Raw genomic sequence first — 12703 nt, 5'->3', positions numbered from 1 at the left:
GGAGCGGAAGAAACACCAGGGGTGTGTTTGCACAGAGGAAAGGCCATGTGAGCACACTGCGGGAAGGCAGGCACGTGCAAGCTAAGGCGAGAGGCCTCGCGAGAGACCAGCCCTGCTGACACCCTGACCCTGGGCTGCCAGCTTCCAGGACTCTGAGACAGTGAGTTTCCGGTCTGTGGTACTTTGCGATGGCAGTGCTAGCTAATGGATCCAGGTACAGTGGATGGGAGGAGGAGAGCAGGGGTGCTGGATAAACATTCAGTGTCCTTGACATTGTGTGGGTTGGATAAGACACTGTCCCCCATCCTCAAGGAACTCATTGCGTAGTTGGAAGACGACATTCTACGCCAAGACCTAGCGCTCATGACGGCAGGTATACCCCAGAAGTCTCTGAGGGCACGGAGGGTGAGGACCGGATCTGGTCTTGGTGGTCCGGGAAAACCAAGGAAGGCTTCCCAGAGGTGGTGTCACCTGACCTGCGCCTGAAAGATAACAGAAAGTTGGGTGAAAGAACAGAAAAGGCAGACTAGGAAAAGAGAGTGATTTGTGTAAAGTTGGTGTGAAGATAAATGCCACCCAAGTGAGCACAAGCAGAGGCTCTTTATTCAGAGTGAACTGTAGCAAGGGGGTTGGCCACCATCACTTACTCTGGCAGAGACTTAAGGCAGAGTTCGCCTTTTCCAGAATGTCCCATAGTTAACTATGGGATCATACAGGATATAGCTTTTTCAGATCGGCTTCTTTCATTTGCTAATATGCATTTGTTTCCTCCATGTCTTTTCATGTCTTAATAGCTCATTTCTTTTTAGTGCTAAAATATATTCCGTTTGTCTGGATGGACCACAATTGATTTATCCACTCACCTGCTGAAAGACAGTTTGGTTGCTTCCAGGGTTTGGCAGTTATGGGAAAGGCTGCTGTAAACACTGTGTGCAGGTCGGGTTGTGTTTTCTTCTTTGCACTTCCTGGTGCCTCACTCTGTTGTCACCGCCGTTTGAGGTTTATCTCCTGTCTTCCCCACTGGAACGCTGTAAGCCCTGTGACAGTAGAGCTTGGCCCTTGCCCCTGTGTCCGTCTCTCGTCCCTGTTCTTTCTCTGAAACCAGGTCTGGTAAGTGATTGAATGGCTGGCCGACTGCCGCCCAGAAGTCCATGGCAGACTCTGCGGCAGGGGAGCTGCCAACTGGGCTGTGTCTCGGCGCAGCCTGTCTTTTCTCCCCGTCACTTCAAATGTGTTGTGACCACCAATACAGCCTGCTCAGAATGGGGCTGTGAGAATGTGGGGAGCTCCCCATTGCAACAACTTGAGTCCTCTCATCCATCTGCCGGGGACAGCTTGAGGAATCAACACCGGGGGCCCCCCAGTCTGGGGAGAGAAAGCAAACCAGGACCCACAAGAAAGGAAAAAGAGAAAAGCAGAAAGTGACTGTGGCTGAATAAGTAGTATTGCTCCTTGGGGCTGTTGCTGGTAGTGTCCTGGAGGTAGGTCAAAGCCTGCTGGGTAGCAGCAGCTAACATTTCTTGAGCTTTTGCCCTAAGCTTTAAGTGCTTTGTATAGGATTAGGGTATCAAGTCACAATTGCAGCCCTGCAGAATAGGTGTTCCTCTTATCTGCAGTTTTCAGATGAGAAATGCCAAGACCTGAAGGCTCAGTACTTCCACACCTTCAGTACTCCCCACCTTGTAAGCGGGGAGCAGCTTCAGACCCAGGTAGTCTTTCTGCATAGCCGCTGCTCTTGAACTTGGTCAAGACAGGCTGTCATTTCCAGTGTCTCCACCAGTGGCTGATCATCACTCAACTCACATGTACTTCCCTAGGCCCCGTCTTAAGATATTTTGAATTCATATCTCCCACAAGGCTTGCAGATATAAAGGCCTTGCCTTCAGGAAGGTTGCCCAAGTACGTGAAGCATCCTCATGTAAGATGACAACAGTTCTAAAGGCCTTCAAATTGAAAAAGGCTTTTCTAATCTGCGGGCTTGATTTGGTCCCTGCCTAGAAGTTTGAGGGTCCAGAGATTTGTGTGCTTACAGTAGTGCCAAGGTGATCCTAAGAAGCACCCAGCTGCCTTCCTGCAGGGGCAGGAACACACCTGACCAAATGCCATTTGCATTCTTTATGAAAAGCAGTATTACTTGCAGAACACTTCATGTTCAGTTCAGTTCAGCCGCTCAGTCGTGTCTGACTCTTTGCAATCCCATGAATCGCAGCAGGCCAGGCCTCCCTGTCTATCACCAACTCCCGGAGTTCACTTAAACTCAACGTCCATCAAGTCGGTGATGCCATCCAGCCATCTCATCCTCTGTCGTCCCCTTCTCCTCCTGCCCCCAATCCCTCCCAGCATCAGAGTCTTTTCCAATGAGTCAACTCTTCGCATGAGGTGGCCAAAGTACTGGAACTTCAGCTTCAGCGTTGTTCCCTCCAAAGAACAGCCAGGGCTGATCTCCTTTAGAATGGACTGGTTGGATCTCCTTGCAGTCCAGGGGACTCCCAGGAGTCTTCTCCAACACCACAGTTCAAAAGCATCAATTCTTCAGCACTCAGCTTTCTTCATAGTCCAACTCTCACATCCATACATGACCACTGGAAAAACCATAGCCTTGACTAGACAGACCTTTGTTGGCAAAGTAATGTCTCTGCTTTTCAATATGCTATCTAGGTTGGTCATAACTTTTCTTCCAAGGAGTAAGCGTCTTTTAATTTCATGGCTGCAGTCACCATCTGCAGTGATTTTGGAGCCCCCCAAAATAAAGTCTGACCCTGTTTCCACTGTTTCCCCATCTATTTCCCATGAAGTGATGGGACCAGATGCCATGATCTTCATTTTCTGAATATTGAGTTTTAAACCAACTTTTTCACTCTCCTCTTTCACTTTCCTCAAGAGGCTTTTTAGCTCCTCTTCACTTTCTGCCATAAGGGTGGTGTCATCTGCATATCTGAGGTTATTGATCTTTCTCCCGGCAATGTTGATTCCAGCTTGTGTTGTTTGGGTGACTCTATTCTGTTTTTTTCTTCTCTTTCATTTACTTTTCACACAGTGGGTTGGGGAGTGGGGCTCGCAGATATACAAGACTTGAATGAATCATAGTCCCTAGTTCATAGTATCAGAGAAGGCAATGGTACCCCACTCCAGGACTCTTGCCCGGAAAATCCCAGGGACGGAGGAGCCTGGTAGGCTGCAGTCCATGGGGTCGCGAAGAGTCGGACATGACTGAGAGACTTCACTTTCATTTTTCACTTTCATGCATTGGAGAAGAAAATGGCAACCCACTCCAGTGTTCTTGCCTGGAGAATCCCAGGGATGGCAGAGCCTGATGGGCTGCCGTCTTTGAGGTTGCAGAGAGTCAGACGCGACTGAAGTGGCTTAGCAGCAGCAGCAGTTCATAGTATACCTCAATTCACACAAGATTTCTCTTTTGGTTTTCTTTATTGTTGTTCTTTTCCTTATTTTCTCCCCCTGCAGTAGACCTCCCTTTAATGTATTTTATATCCTTATAGTTCACCTCTTACCTATTTAATTCAATATAAAAGGATTGTTCAAATGTATCACAGTGGTAGCTTGTGTGGGTGGTGTTTCATTTTCATAGATGGTTTTGTATGATGGCTATATTTATTAGATTATTCTTCTCTGCATCTCAGAGAAGCAGCTGCCTCTCTGGAATTTCTTCTCATTTGATCCTTTTTTTGCCCCCATGAAGCTAAACAGAAAAATTCCATGCCCTCCTCCAACTTTCCAAGACAGTCATCACCACCCCCTCTTCTGCAGCCTGCATCTGCCCTTTCAGGGATATGTGGCTTTCCTTACTTCTCCACGGGATGCTCTGTAGTTGGTGGCATTCCTCTTGAAGGGCCCTGACAATTCTGTCCCCGAACCCCGCCCCTGGCTGCTCTGCTTCTCCCACCTGTATCCAGCAGTTTGTTTATCCATTTATCTCCTGATGGACGTGGGGCTGCTTCAGCCCCTTAGCTGTTGTGAACGACGCTGCTATGAACGCGTGTGCACGTGTGCTTGCCTGGGGCCTCCCTGGCAGCTCAGTGGTAAAGAATCTGCCTGCAGTGCAAGTGCTGCAGGAGGTGTGGATTCGATCCCTGGGTCGGGAAGACCCCCTGGGGGAGGGCATGGCAGCCCGCTCCAGGATTCCTGCCTGGAAAGCCCCACGGACGGAGGAGCCTGGAGGCTCCAGTCCATGGGGTCACAAAGAGTCGGACACGACTGAAGCAACTTAGCACACAGCATGCGTGTGCTTGTTCATGTCCCTGATTTTAATTCTCTCGGGCACATACTTAAGAGCAGACATATGGGGTCATATGGTGACTTCTATGCAGAGCACATCATGGGAAACGCTGGGCTGGAAGAAGCACAAGTTGGAATCAGGATTGCCGGGAGAAAGATCAATAACCTCAGATATGCAGAGGACACCACCCTTACGGCAGAAAGTGAACAGGAACTAAAAAGCTTCTTGATGAAAGTGAAAGTGGAGAGTGAAAAAGTTGGCTTAGAGCTCAACATTCAGAAAACGAAGATCATGGCATCTGGTCCCATCACTTCATGGCAAATAGATGGGGAAATAGTGGAAACAATGTCAGACTTTATTTTGGAGGGCTCCAAAATCACTGCAGATGGTGACTGCAGCCATGAAATTAAAAGACGCTTACTCCTTGGAAGAAAAGTTATGACCAACCTAGATAGCATATTGAAAAGCAGAGACATTACTTTGCCAACAAAGGTCCATCTAGTCAAGGCTATGGTTTTTCCAGGGGTCATGTATGGATGTGAGAGTTGGACTGTGAAGAAAGCTGAGCGCCGAAGAATTGATGCTTTTGAACTGTGGTGTTGGAGAAGACTCTTGAGAGTCCCTTGGACTGCAAGGAGATCCAACCAGTCCATTCTGAAGGAGATCAACCCTGGGATTTCTTTGGAAGGAATGATGCTGAAGCTGAAACTCCAGTACTTTGGCCACCTCATGCGAAGAGTTGACTCATTGGAAAAGACTCTGATGCTGGGAGGAATTGGGGGCAGGAGGAGAAGGGGACGACCGAGGATGAGATGGCTGGATGGCATCACCGACTTGATGGACATTGAGTTTGAGTGAACTCCGGGAGTTGGTGATGGACAGGGAGGCCTGGTGTGCTGCAATTCATGGGGTTGGAAAGAGTCGGACACGACTGAGTGACTGAACTGAGCTGAACTGATGGTAATTTTATGTTTAATTTTTGAGATACTGCCAAACTATACATTTCTTTTTTAAATTGCAGCTTTGCTCGGTAATTGTCATGTATAAGGAGAGACAGGGAAATCTGATGGAAAAACCCTGGACTACCAGTCAGGAGACTCGAGTTTTCTTAGTTTTGCCACAAAGCCGTGTGTGAGGTGACATTGAGGTTATCACTTCCCCTTTCTAGGCTCTTGTTTCCTCATCTGAGAAGTAAGGCGATTCCATAAAGCCAAATAATCTTTAAAGTATCTTCCTCTGTAAAGACTATTGGAAAAGTTGGATTCCAAGGGAAGAGGGAGAGAGAATTGCCAAATAGCTAAATGAGATTATTTCTCTGTTCTTTTCCTACTGTGTTGTTTAAATTGTGGGTTAAAGACACCGCAGATAATTGGCCTCTCTTCCTGCCAGTGTGTATCTAGTTAATGAATGGCTTCTGGCTTCCTTTTTCGGTCAAGATTCCCAGAAAAAGATACCCGTCTCTTTCCCATCACTTCCTCCCACTTGGCGGCTCCTGAACAAAACGTGGTGGTCTCAGAGCCGAAACTGGAGTCATCCCCACTGTCGTCCTGGGAGGAGTGCCGAGCCTCTGCCTGGCCCCTCAGCACTAAGGTTTCAGATGGACAGCCTGAGTCTAGTCTTTGGAGGTGAGGAACCACGGAGGGGCAATCGCAGCCTCTTTCTGAGACACTGTAAGGGTCATCTTAGAGAAGAGGAAGAAGCAGAGACCTCCTGTGAGGCCTTCCAGCCAGTCTCCCGTCTGGAGCTGTTCTACCTTCTTAACTCACTCCCAGCTGAATGGTTCCCAGCCAGAGAGCAGCGCCTGTGTAGGGAGGGGATTTTCCCCCTCTGACTACACGTCCTCACGGTCCCGGGTCCAGAGCCTGTGCTCTCCTGCGCCGCCTGGTGGTTTCATGGGGAAACACGAGGTCTAAAACATGTGAACCAAGTGGTTTGTTTTGCTCAGGCGTTCATCTGCACATTTTGCATCCATCTATCACATGGTTCTGAGCGCCTGCTATGTTTTAGGCATTATGCTATACTCTAGGAGTGAACAAGAAGAGGCACCTTCCCTCCAGTACCTTCCTTTTTATAGGGTGTACAGAGGAGTGACTTTCGGAATGAATTCATAGTGACAAGTGCTGTAATAGGGGAGCGGTGTTCAGGAGCACAGACAAGGGGGCACGTCGGTCGTACTTGGCACACCCTAATGAGAGAGGGCAGATGCAGAAAGTGTTCTAGACAGAAGTTAATCTGTGCAGAAGTCAGCACAGTAGAGAGAGCTGGTAGACTACCCATGTTGGCTGGGATTCAGAATGCAAGGGGAGGGTAAGAAATGGTCTTGCAGTTGGGGCTGCATCACACAGGGCTTCCAGCCAAGTCACGGACTTCAGCTTCAATTTTGGGGCAGCAGTGAGTTAGTGAGTTTGACTAGGGGATACCGTATCTATATTTGCATTTGCACTAAGATCATGGCATCCAGTCCCGTCACTTCATAGCAAGTAGATGGGGAAACAGTGGAAACAGTGTCAGACTTTATTTTTTTGGGCTCCAAAATCACTGCAGATGGTGACTGCAGCCATGAAATTAAAAGACGCTTGCTCCTTGAAAGAAAAGCTATGACACACTTAGACAGCATATTAAAAAGCAGAGATATCACTTTGCCAACAAAAAGTCCGTCTAGTCACAGCTATGGTTTTTCCAGTGGTCATGTATGGATGTGAGAGTTGAACTATGAAGAAAGCTAAGCACAGAAGAATTGATGCTTTTGAACTGTGGTGTTGGAGAAGACTCTTGAGAGTCCCTTGGACTGCAAGGAGATCCAACCAGTCCATCCTAAGGGAGATCAGTCCTGAATATTCATTGGAAGGACTGATGCTGAAGCTGAAGTTCCAATACTTTGGCCACCTGATGTGAAGAACTGACTGACTGAAGAAGACCCTGATGCTGGGAAAGATTGAAGGCGGGGGGCAAAGGGGACGACAGAGCAGGAGATGGTTGGATGGCATCACCGCCTCAATGGACATGAGTTTGAGTAAACTCGGTGTTGGTGATGGACAGGGAGGCCTGGCGTGCTGCCGTCCATGGGGTCGCAAAGAGTGGGACATAGCCGAGCAACTGAGCTGAACTGAACTGAACTGATTTGCTCTGAGGAGTAAGTGCTCTGGTTATGGATGGAGAATGAGTCAGAGGGAAAGGGCAGAAGTGGGGAGAGACCACTTAGGAAGCTGTTGTAGTGACTGATGTAAACAGTGATGGCAACACCAAGGAAGAAGCAGTGGGAAGGGAGACAGCAGACAAGGAAAGGAGTCCAGAAATACACATGAGGTGAGGGGCTGGTATCAGGCCCAGCTTCCGTTGGTTTGCCCACATTCAGGCACAAGGGATCCCCTATACCCTCAGTCAGGATATATGGGAGCTGGCAGGAGTGTACGGGTGATAGCAAGGCTTCACCTTGTTGCCAAATTGTTTTAAGCAAGTGTGTCCATTTGCTAGGTGGCTACTCATCCAGAAAAGCCGGAGGAATTGTGGGGAAACTGCTTCCCGCTGTCCTCTGTGGTTTGTTTGGCCCCGTGATAGTCAGAGCAGCAAACTGGACCACTTTTTAAGACTCCGTGTTTCAGAGCCTCAGGCAGTTTAAAGGTTAGTATCTGAGTCTCGGCTGTAAGCCATTCTTGCTCCTCTCTCTCAGGACCAGGCGGGGGATTTGTCTCTCCAGGACCACCCCAGGCTCCTTGGACAGGCATGTTTAGCCCTTACCCCTGTCAGCCCTGGAACGATGTCTTGTGCTTAAGGGTGTGAGCATCATGCTGTCATGAATCTTGCTTATTCTCCCAGCCCTCTGGAGCCTTCTGTCCAGGGCCGTCCTGTCTGCACTGCCATTATCCCTAAAGGGACAGCGTCAGCGACCACTGCCAAATAGTTAGCTGCACAAAGTATCTGCAGAAATCATTCATTTACAAACTCTTGTGGGCAACCAAGTTTCCACTTACCCAACTTCTGCCCCGCACCGCTGCCTCCTTCGCTCTCCCCAACTCCAGGTCAAAGGACAGCGCTGTGATCTTGTCTCTATGCCACTAACCCAGACACACTCAGCCTCAGGCCCCTCATCACATGTGGGTCAGAAAGGCTGTGAGATAGGGGTATTTCCTACGGGTTCAGTGCATGGGGCTTCCCTGGTGGCCCCGACGGTAAAGAATCTGTCTGTAATACAGGAGACCCGAGTTCAGTCCTGGGTTGGGAAGACCCCTGGAGGAGGGCATGGCAACCCACTCCAGTATTCTTGCCTGGGGAATTCCATGGATGGAGGAGCCTGGTGGGCTACAGTCCATGGGGTTGCAAAGAGTTGGACGCGACTGAGCAACTAACAGTGTGTGGTACCTTCCAGGTGCTGGGCCTGTGAGCCAGTATTTGTTTTTACAACTATTCTATGTAGAGTTGTCCTTCCTTCTGGAAAACTGGTTCTCAACTTGGGGGTGGTTTGCCCTCTCCCCAGGGGACAGTTGGCGATTCTGGAGACATCTTCAGTTGAGGGCAGGAGTAGGGCATCCTGGCATCTAGTGGGCAGAGACCAGGGGTGCTGCTCAGCACCCTACAATACCCAAGACAGTCCCCACACAAGAATTGTCAGGTCCCAAAAGTCGATAGTGCAAGGTTAAAAAAAAACTCGGTGTTAGAATGTAGGTCTGTAATCAAGGGGTCCCTGAATCCTCAAGGCTCTGTAGGATTTCTAGAGCGGACCAGGAGTTCAGGGAACACTCACTTGGCATCATATTTCTTTCCGCAGCTGAACTCCGTCCGGGAGGCTCAGTTCCAGCGACTGGAGGCCGAGAGACCTCGCAGGCCAGGGTGCGGGGCACGAGGCCCGGTGCTCAGGATGGCCGGGCAGCCACCGCCCTGGGCCTACACAGCCATCCTCCTCTGCGCACTCAGCCTCGGCAGGGCCATCGAGATTCCCATGGACCGTGAGTCTCCTGTCAGCTTGGAATCTGCTGACTGGGGCAGAGGAGTCGGGGGGCGGGGAGGGGCAGGGAGAGTGAGGACCCTTCAGAGAAGGCAGGGACAGCAGAAGCAGTGGCTTCTGGATTCAGAGCGGGTTTTCCTCCAGAGGATCAACCCGGGCGAGCTCATGCTTGGGAACCTGGGACCTGGAGCCACTGGGCCATCTCTCAGGGCCGCGGCTGTGCTGAATCGCTGCCCGGAGCCTGCTGAGAGTCTGGAAGCCCGAGCGTCACTCGGGAGTCCTTCCCTTCACACCCCTCCCTCATCCCTCTGTGGTCTTGATTAACCTATCAGAGCGGAGATTCCAGGGGCCGAGCGTGGTGGACGGCTCTGATTTGCCTTTCTCATATAGCCAGGTCCTTTTGGCTGAAGTGATGAGGACAGATGGCCTGGGGAGAGTTGTAAAGGAGGTGACTCTTGCAAAAGACTGTGACTAAGTGAGACATTAAAATAAAGAACCCCATTATATTGTCACTGTGGGAGAATCAGGCACGAATTCCTTCTGTTTGTTTTCAACTTTCCCATGGTAAAGTTGAAAAGTAAAATCCATGGCACCTGCTTCCTGTGGTGGGACATTATTGGGCCCTCAAGATCATAAAGTCAAGATGAAAGTGCTGGTCTGACAGCCGTGTCTCCACCAGCCGTATCTGATGTTAATTGTAAGTGGCCCGTTGACTGGCAGCCACAATCCTTGGCCCTGTATTTAGATGGGTTCCACCTTTGCTATAATTCTGACTCTACTGCCAGGAATTCTGGGCATCCCAGAGCTATGATGTGAACACACCACCTCTGTCCCCCGTTCCTGCTTCGAGGAATAGATGGGACCTATGTGACGCCAGTGTTGACTTGGACTCTCTCCAGGCGACAGGTGTCTGGGGAGGGGTGGGAGAGTGATACAGCATCAAAGAAGTCCCCACTGAGCTCTCCAGAGCCAGCCTCTGGGGCCTGAAGCTAGCACAGCTTGGAGAAGAGTCACAGGTATCTCAGCTCCCTGCTGCCGCCCGCCCGCACTTCACCAGGAACAGCTGCCCAGAGAGGGGGTACTTCCGGGTGGAGAAGGCCAGGAGAAAGTGTGACTGGACCCAGAACAAGATGGACAGGGCCCCCACGGCCCTCCTGATGGCCCCAGCCTGTGTGTGTGTGTGTGTGCACGCGCACACACACAGGGAGGGAGGGGGAGGGCAGTTGTGAAGGAGACCATTCCCATGGAGACCATCTGCACTGCTGGCTCAAGGATAGTTTCTCATGAACGGTCCCAGGCAGAGAGTCTAATGAGGAGCATGGTAAGGCCGCATCCCTGGAGAGGAGAGGGGCTGAGGAGGAAGCTGGCTTACGCAGGAAGCGGTGAAGGCTCTTTTTGCTTCCGCCACCTCTCCTTGGTTACTCGCCTGCCACTCTGGTCCCTGGGGCAGGTGGGTCAGGGGTGAACCTGTGAACCAGTCCCTGGGGCAGGTGGGTCAGGGGTGAACCTGTGAACCGAAGGCTTCGATGTCCGTGTTAGGAATCTGGATCCTAAAGCTCAGGGCCCCTGGGCAGGACCCCACAGCCAGTCTCTGCAGAGCACCAGCCATGGGGCAGAGCTGCCAGCCCTGAGGAGGGCCTGCAGGGCGTCTTCCTGAGTGTCCACCGGGACCCAGGCCCCTGCTTCCTCAGGGCCACACAGCAGGTGGGCAACAGACTTGTGGAAAGAGCCCCGGCCCCCAGGCTAGCACCACATGCCACACCCCGCCTCTGTTGGCCTGCCCCTTTAGCTCATCTCGGGTCTCCCTGGAATAGCAGCTGCCTCATGCCTGACAGAGAGCTCAGAGCTCTCCAGGCACACTCTCACAGCCCGTCCACGGAGTCGGTGTCATCCTCGGCCGACCATGAGGGGCAGAGAAATGCAGCTGCTTTCTCCAGCTCACCCAGGCAGGGACAGGACTTGACCGTGGCTTCTGTCTTAACAAGAAGTCCTTCTGCAGAGCCACTCCCAGTGCCCCTGGCCATGTCAAGAAGCTCCCACTGCCTCCTGTGCCTGTCACATATGTACTATGCCTCCCTGGTTGCTGCAGGCACAGTGGCCGTGGGCACGTCTCCAGCCTGAGTCTGCGAAAGATGAGTGCAAGACGAGAGTGAGGCAGGCTCTTCAGAGGGCACCCAGGTGCCCTGGGAAGAGGCACTCATCAGTCAGGGTTTCCCTGCCCCTGGGCCCAGCGGGGTGGACGCCTCCCAGACGATCTGAGCCGGTCCTTCCATCTCACCCAGTGGAACGGGCTGGGGAAAGGTCAGGCTTTCTCCCCTCCAGCCCCAGCTTTATTGAGATATTACTGACATAAAAATATGTTTACTTACGGTGTAGAACTCAGAAAAGAAGTTACCTTTGTGGGTGTGTGGGGGTACCTTCTAAGATCTCCTGTGCTGACTTGTAAGAATATAATACAGCACAGTGAATAGTATTCGCCATGCTGCACACAAGATCCCCAGAATTCACCCATCTTGTAGTTGAAAGTTGTACCCCTTGACCAGCGTCTCCTTGCTTCCCCCACCCCCAGCCAGCTGCCATCCTACTCTGTTTCTTTAACTTTTCGATTCTACGTGTAAGTGGTAACACACAGTGTTTGTCCTTCTGCATCTGACTTATTTCGCTTAGCATTGACCTCAGGGTCCATCCGTGTTGGTGCAAAAGGCAGGAAAGATGCCTGCACTCCTGTGTTCACACAGCCTTGCTCACAGTAGCTGGTGGGAACGCCCTCAGCTTTCTCCGTGTGCCGGCTGGCGGGGGGACAGAGGGGCTCAGGCCACGAGCTGCCCGCCCTGTCCGCTGCTCACTTCCCCTTTGGGGGCATCATCTGGGCCTCGGGGGGCTTGGACGCAGCAGGTGTCCTAGAACAGAGCCCAGGCCACAGCCCAATCCCTCACTGAACATGTGGCCTCCCGCTGAGGCTGCTCCGCCAGCAGTCACATGCACCCCACCCCGCCCCCAAGCAGAACAGCCTGACCTTTGGAAAAACCAAAGGGTTGCTTTTGCCCCATCCATCAGAGTGATTTTGCCAAAAAAGTGAGTCTGCTGGCAGCTTGCCCCTCCATCTCCCTCCCCGCATTAAGGAACTTGGCATTTTCCCCTCTAGGGACCCACAGAGGAGGGCAGTGGGGTAGGAGCAGCGCTCCCTCCTCACTGTCGGGCCAGGGCATGAGGCTGGGGTGGCCTGACAGTGCGCACACACAGTCACTCCGTCCTCCATGGGGCAGAGGTGCCAGGGGCTGTCAGAGCCGGGGAACGGAAAGGGGCTCATGAGTGCAGCAAGCCTGCAGACTGAGCGGGCGTCTGTCTCCCTCCCTGCAGAGCCCACGAGAAGACTTTTCCTCCCGCTTGGAAGTAACAGAGCAAATCCATTCTCACTCAACAGGTTCCGTGGGAGAGGAGGGCCGGGTGTGCACAGGACTAGGTAGAGACGGGCACTCTGTCCCCGGGCAGGCTGTCCTCGCTGTCTTCCCGCTGTGGCGGCGTGT

The 12703-nt window shown here is 51.8% G+C and overlaps 1 protein-coding gene across 5 annotated transcripts in view; it reads left to right on the top strand.

Annotated features, from left to right (window-relative positions):
- The window catches only part of NFASC (neurofascin), a 95321-nt gene that overhangs the window by 16403 nt on the left and 66215 nt on the right, over positions 1-12703 (top strand). For all 5 annotated transcript variants that reach the window (XM_040262996.1, XM_040262994.1, XM_040262998.1 and 2 more), the window contains exon 2: positions 9000-9177. In XM_040262996.1, the coding sequence (XP_040118930.1) occupies positions 9090-9177 (88 nt within the window). In that variant the 5' untranslated portion in view covers positions 9000-9089. The remainder of the gene's footprint in view (positions 1-8999; positions 9178-12703) is intronic.

This window comes from Oryx dammah, unplaced genomic scaffold (genome assembly GCF_014754425.2).
Source record: "Oryx dammah isolate SB20612 unplaced genomic scaffold, SCBI_Odam_1.1 HiC_scaffold_21, whole genome shotgun sequence".
NCBI lineage: Eukaryota > Metazoa > Chordata > Mammalia > Artiodactyla > Bovidae > Oryx > Oryx dammah.
Note: the sequence above shows the minus strand (reverse complement) of the source record. Positions and strands in the feature narration are given on the sequence as shown.